Source organism: Gymnoscopelus braueri, assembly GCF_963280865.1.
Source record: "Gymnoscopelus braueri genome assembly, chromosome: 10".
Lineage (NCBI taxonomy): Eukaryota > Metazoa > Chordata > Actinopteri > Myctophiformes > Myctophidae > Gymnoscopelus > Gymnoscopelus braueri.
This window is the reverse complement of record NC_137611.1, coordinates 10,407,022-10,412,021: the sequence shown is the minus strand read 5'-3', so window position 1 is coordinate 10,412,021 and position 5,000 is coordinate 10,407,022. Positions and strand designations below refer to the sequence as shown.

General features: G+C 42.4%; 1 protein-coding gene across 1 annotated transcript in view; it reads left to right on the top strand.

Moving 5' to 3' along the window:
* onecut3b (one cut homeobox 3b) overlaps positions 1 to 3,036 on the top strand; it is a gene marked incomplete at both ends in the record, with an annotated part of 29,793 nt that extends 26,757 nt beyond the window's left edge. The window contains 2 exon segments of the mRNA XM_080439685.1: positions 2,591 to 2,865; positions 2,908 to 3,036. Coding sequence (XP_080295811.1) covers positions 2,591 to 2,865; positions 2,908 to 3,036 — 404 coding nt within the window.
* Between the last annotated feature and the right edge of the window lie 1,964 nt (positions 3,037 to 5,000).

Sequence of the window (5,000 nt, the reverse complement as noted above, 5' to 3'; positions counted from 1 at the left end):
TCCTCACTGGCAGGTGAATCATTAGGATACAACAGCAGTGACAACAATCACAAAATGTGTTTTCAATGTGTTGACCTGAAGATATCCAATGGTGTTTTGTTGCAGCCTCTGTTCACTTCATTATCATTCTCCTCTCTGTGATTTAGGGCCAGTGGTTCTCAACCATCTTCCTTTTAACCAGTGGTTTTCAACCTTTTTCATGCCAAGGACCCATAAATCGATATAAATTTGGCCGCGGACCCCCATCTGAAAATGTTTTGTGCCAAGGACCCCCAGAAGCAAAGATTTGAGTTAAAAATGTTCGCTTTAAAAAATATATATTCAAAGACATGCACACGTTTTCAAGATTCTTTCAAAAATAGCAGATCTACAAGCTCATAGCGCGGCACTCGGTGCCGCGCTATGAGCTTGTATATCTGCTATTTTTGAATAGCCAAAGCTAAGTGGTTAAAATGATTGTGCCGCAGTGTTAACTCATTTAGCTGGGGACCCCCTGGTACCCTCCCCAAGGACCACTGGTGGTCCCCGGACCACTGGTTGAGAACCACTGCTTTTAACGGCCCCCAAATTGATATGCATCATTCTTTTTATTTGTCGCTGACTTATTATCCTTATATCAGATTGTGCCACGTATAACGAAAATATATTAAAGCAAGATACAAAAAAAATGTAATAGATTGACAGTAATCTAAAAAATGATATAAACAAATATACAGTGATAGGACTTTACACTAATACTTAGGGACTTGTCTTAGACAGGCACTGTAACTTATCATAATTAGCAGCGTTTCCGTATGCAGCCAATTCTGATCAAAAACAGCAACGTACACCCAAGTGTGCAAAGTGACCATGTGCATATTATGTACCAAGCTACAGGATGAATCAATGTGCAAGTGTAACGTATATACAGTAAACAGTAAGATAGCATGTATAGCACGTAAATACATAGCATGGGCAGCATTTCTCAAACAAAGAGTTTTTTTAATTTCTAACTGTTTATATGATGTTTTGCATAGTATTGTATATTTGTCTGTCATTAAATGTTTCGATGAATTGAGTACAAAGGACCCCAATGGAAACAAGCCATAGGCTTTCTTGGGTTCAAAATCCTCTTAGCAGACCTTGTATTGAACTGTACTTTCCATGTGCTTTTTTTTTGCAAACTGCTAATAAAGTATTCAATCAATCAATCCAGGGCTCCGGTTTTACATAGCATATACATAGCATCGGCAGAATTTCTCAAACAAAGAACAGTTCCAGGGCTCAGGTTTTACATACTGTATACAATACACACATTGTCGTACCCTCTTCACATTGTTCCTACATTTTAGTCCGTAAACCATTCACCTTTCCATGTGTGATGTTATGTCACACAGCTGAAACGCATCAATCAATACAGTGTGTTCCTTTGTTTGGCTTTATTATTGTTGTTGAGTCTTAAAGGAGACACTTTGAAATGTGGCCACCTTGTCAGTCTTACATTACTTTAAACACTTACGCCCAAAGGCGTAATTTCAGGAAGAGATAGGGGGTGGCAAAAATACGTTACCACTTATGCCCCAATTCCCAAATCCCCCGAGACTCCAAGTGACGCCCCTGCCTAAACCCTATACTGAATTGACTGGATTCCCAAGAGCTCCCAATAGGCGCCGTCCTGTTTTCGTGCTACACTATAAATATCTTTGCTTAGCTTGTAGATCGGCTGTATTCGCTGACTGTTATCCTCAGAATAGCGACGCTATAGGGTTCAATTGGTCAATAGGATTTCATTACTCAAACCCGTTTTTTTTTAAACATCTTTTTCCCATAATTAAGATATATTGGCTTATTTCATGATCGTTGTTGAAGTCTGAAGCCTCTCAAAACATCATCACACTAAACTCATCACACTTATCAAAATGCTATTCTGATGCTGGTGTCCTCATTTAGATTTCATAACTCAGGTCCATTGTGCCACAAGCTTACACCCCCCCCCCCCCCGCCACCAGCCCCATGCATATGCATGGAACTCTAATTACTTATGGATTATAGCACAATGGACCTAAATTGCGTGAGAACACACCAACATCCGAATAGCATTTTGATAGATTGTGGTAAGTCGTGTGTGATTTAGAGCTGTTTAAGATATGTTTTGAGAGGCACCAGACTTCAATAACAATCATGAATACCATTATAACGCTTTTAAAAATCCTATCAAATAAGAGTGACAAAGGACCCACACGTCAAAAAGGCTAGTACTGAACGCTCCTTCAACCAATGGGTCCCTGGGTCACAGTTATTTTTTCCATTGAAAATAATAATATATTAGCATCGCGTCAATTATATGCCGCGATGCTAAGATGCAATTGTATGATGCGATGCTAAGATGGTCCTATGGTATTTTCAGTAGAAAAAATACTTCTGTGACTCAAGGGATAACGGAGTGACATCAGGACTTTGATACTCTATTGACAATGGCATTACAAAACATCACCATCATTCAATTGAAAATAAAAGTTGTTCTCTGTCCTTCCCTATCCCCTTCTCTTTCCCCGTCTCCATCTCTTTCCCCTTCTCCATCTCTTTCCCCTCCTCCATCTCATCCATGCAGCATGTAAGCGCAAGGAGCAGGACCAGGGACGCGAGCGGAGCCAGCTGCCCAAGAAGCAGCGACTGGTCTTCACCGACCTGCAGCGGCGCACCCTGGTAGCCATCTTCCGGGAGAACCGCCGGCCGTCCAAGGAGATGCAGATCACCATCTCCCAGCAGCTGGGCCTGGAGCTCTCCACCGTCTCCAACTTCTTCATGAACTCGCGCCGGCGCTCCCACGACCGCTGGGGCAGCGTGGCGGCGCCGGCCATAGACGAGCAGCACAACAACAACAACAACAACCACAGCAGCAGCAACCACCACAACCACCACCACCAGGGGGGCGTGCACAGCCACGGCCACGTGCACGCCCCTCACGGAAACAGCAACAACCACAACAACAACAACAACGCCTCGCCAGTTCATCCCGGCACCTCTTCTTCCTCCACGTTCTCCATCAAGGCCTGAACCAACGCGGTGGTTATTTAAAGTGTGGGTGCAGGCAGGGTTCCTTGGAGGAGGGGAGTTCCAAATGGACCATTACAGGTCTGTAACTCTGAGAGTGTACAAAATGGAACTGAATGGACCCTTACGGGTCCATTCGGTTCCATTTGTACGCTTTGAGTTATGGGCGTTCCTTGAAATTAAAAGGAAGTTTGAAGGGATGACATGGATGGATGTAGGAGGGGTGGTCTTTTGTTATTTGGCACCAAAGCAGTGGGTTTATTTAACCTTTGGTCCTTAAGAGCTACAGGGTATGTAGCTGTTTTTCTCCAGACACCCCGCCCCCCCACCTCACCCCCCACCCCTCCCCGATGAAGCCCTCATCTCCTTCATCTACTCCAAATGTGCGAACGACATGATTACCTCTGTAGATGAATCAGATGGACTCTTAATCAAAGCCTGTTTGTTTTACTACTTTATGTTGTTCTTTATGTTCAAAACGCCATCGCTTGCATTTCAAATTGTGTTCTTTAAAAAAACAACAACCAAAGAACCCAATCGCTTTTAACCACTTAAGCCCTATTTTATAAAATGATGATGTACGTCGGTGTCGTGCGGGCGGAAATAGACGAAGAAGTGTAGATCTACTATTTTTCTGCTATTTGTGTGAACATTTCTGCCCAAAAATAGGGATGTCAGGTTGAAAGTGGTTAAGAAAAGGGAACACGTCCTATGAACACACACACACACACACGCACACACACACACAAAGACTAGACAAATTTAGCTGCTTTTTTGCTAAGCGTAGCAGAAACACATTGCTTTAGGACATTCTGACGTTTTAACTGTTGTCAAAGTTGTAACAGTTGTCAAAATTAATACCAAAGAAACACCATGGCAACAGAAGCTAGTCTGTGGCCTTCGCTATGATTTCATATTGACAAAATATTAATAGTCCTCCTCTCCTTCCCTTCTCAGAAAACTAAGACGTCAAGTCGTACACAGTAAACGCTGGAGTGTTCATTTAACTTATGAGAGTTTAAAAATGGACCTGTAAGGCCAGTGGTTCTCAACCATTTCTGACCAATGGACCACTAGCATATTTCATCCACCTCTCGAGGCTCACACCCCCACTCCACATACTACATTTAGGATATAACAAGGCACAACACAGTCATTTCTATTTTATTTACATTTCTAGCCTGATTTATACTTCACCACCGAAATTAGCCGGTCTACAAGCTCACAACGTGTCGCAGCTCGACACGTTGTGAGCTCGTATATTGGCTATTTTCGGTGCAACACACACTGCGGCGCAACGAAGTCTGTCAAGCCCTTAATAGTCAATATTTAATTTCAAACATTTACACCCACACTACACATAGGCTACATAATTACTTCCAAAGGTTTCTTGACAGACTTATGAAACATTACATCACAACAAACATTACACATTTTGTTGCATTTAACAAACATACATTTCTTTCAAATGTTTTAACATTTTCCCATGGACCACCTGTAATTACACCATGGACCACTAATGGTCCGTGGACCACTGGTTGATAAACAATGTTTGTAAGGGAGTCCATTTGTCCATTTTGTCTCAGAGTTAAATGAACACTCTAGATGTTGCTGTGTAGCATAGGGTTGACTGTGTGTAGGCCTTCAATACAATATGTCTCTTTGTGAGCGTGAGAAAGAAAAACCCTCACACACATTCGCTGACACATTTCTATATGATATATCTGTGACTCCAACTCACACATCACAGCATGTACACCTATGTGCTACATGTGTTATTAGTGTGGGTGTGCATGTTTGTACACATATATGTACACACACATGTATGTACACATGTATGTACACATGTATGTACACATGCAGGCTTCAGGGCAGCCATCTCTCTGCTATACTGCAGTGATCTGGCATAATACTACACATCAGAGTTACAGTGCCACCTGCTGTTCATTACAGCCTACAACATGCTT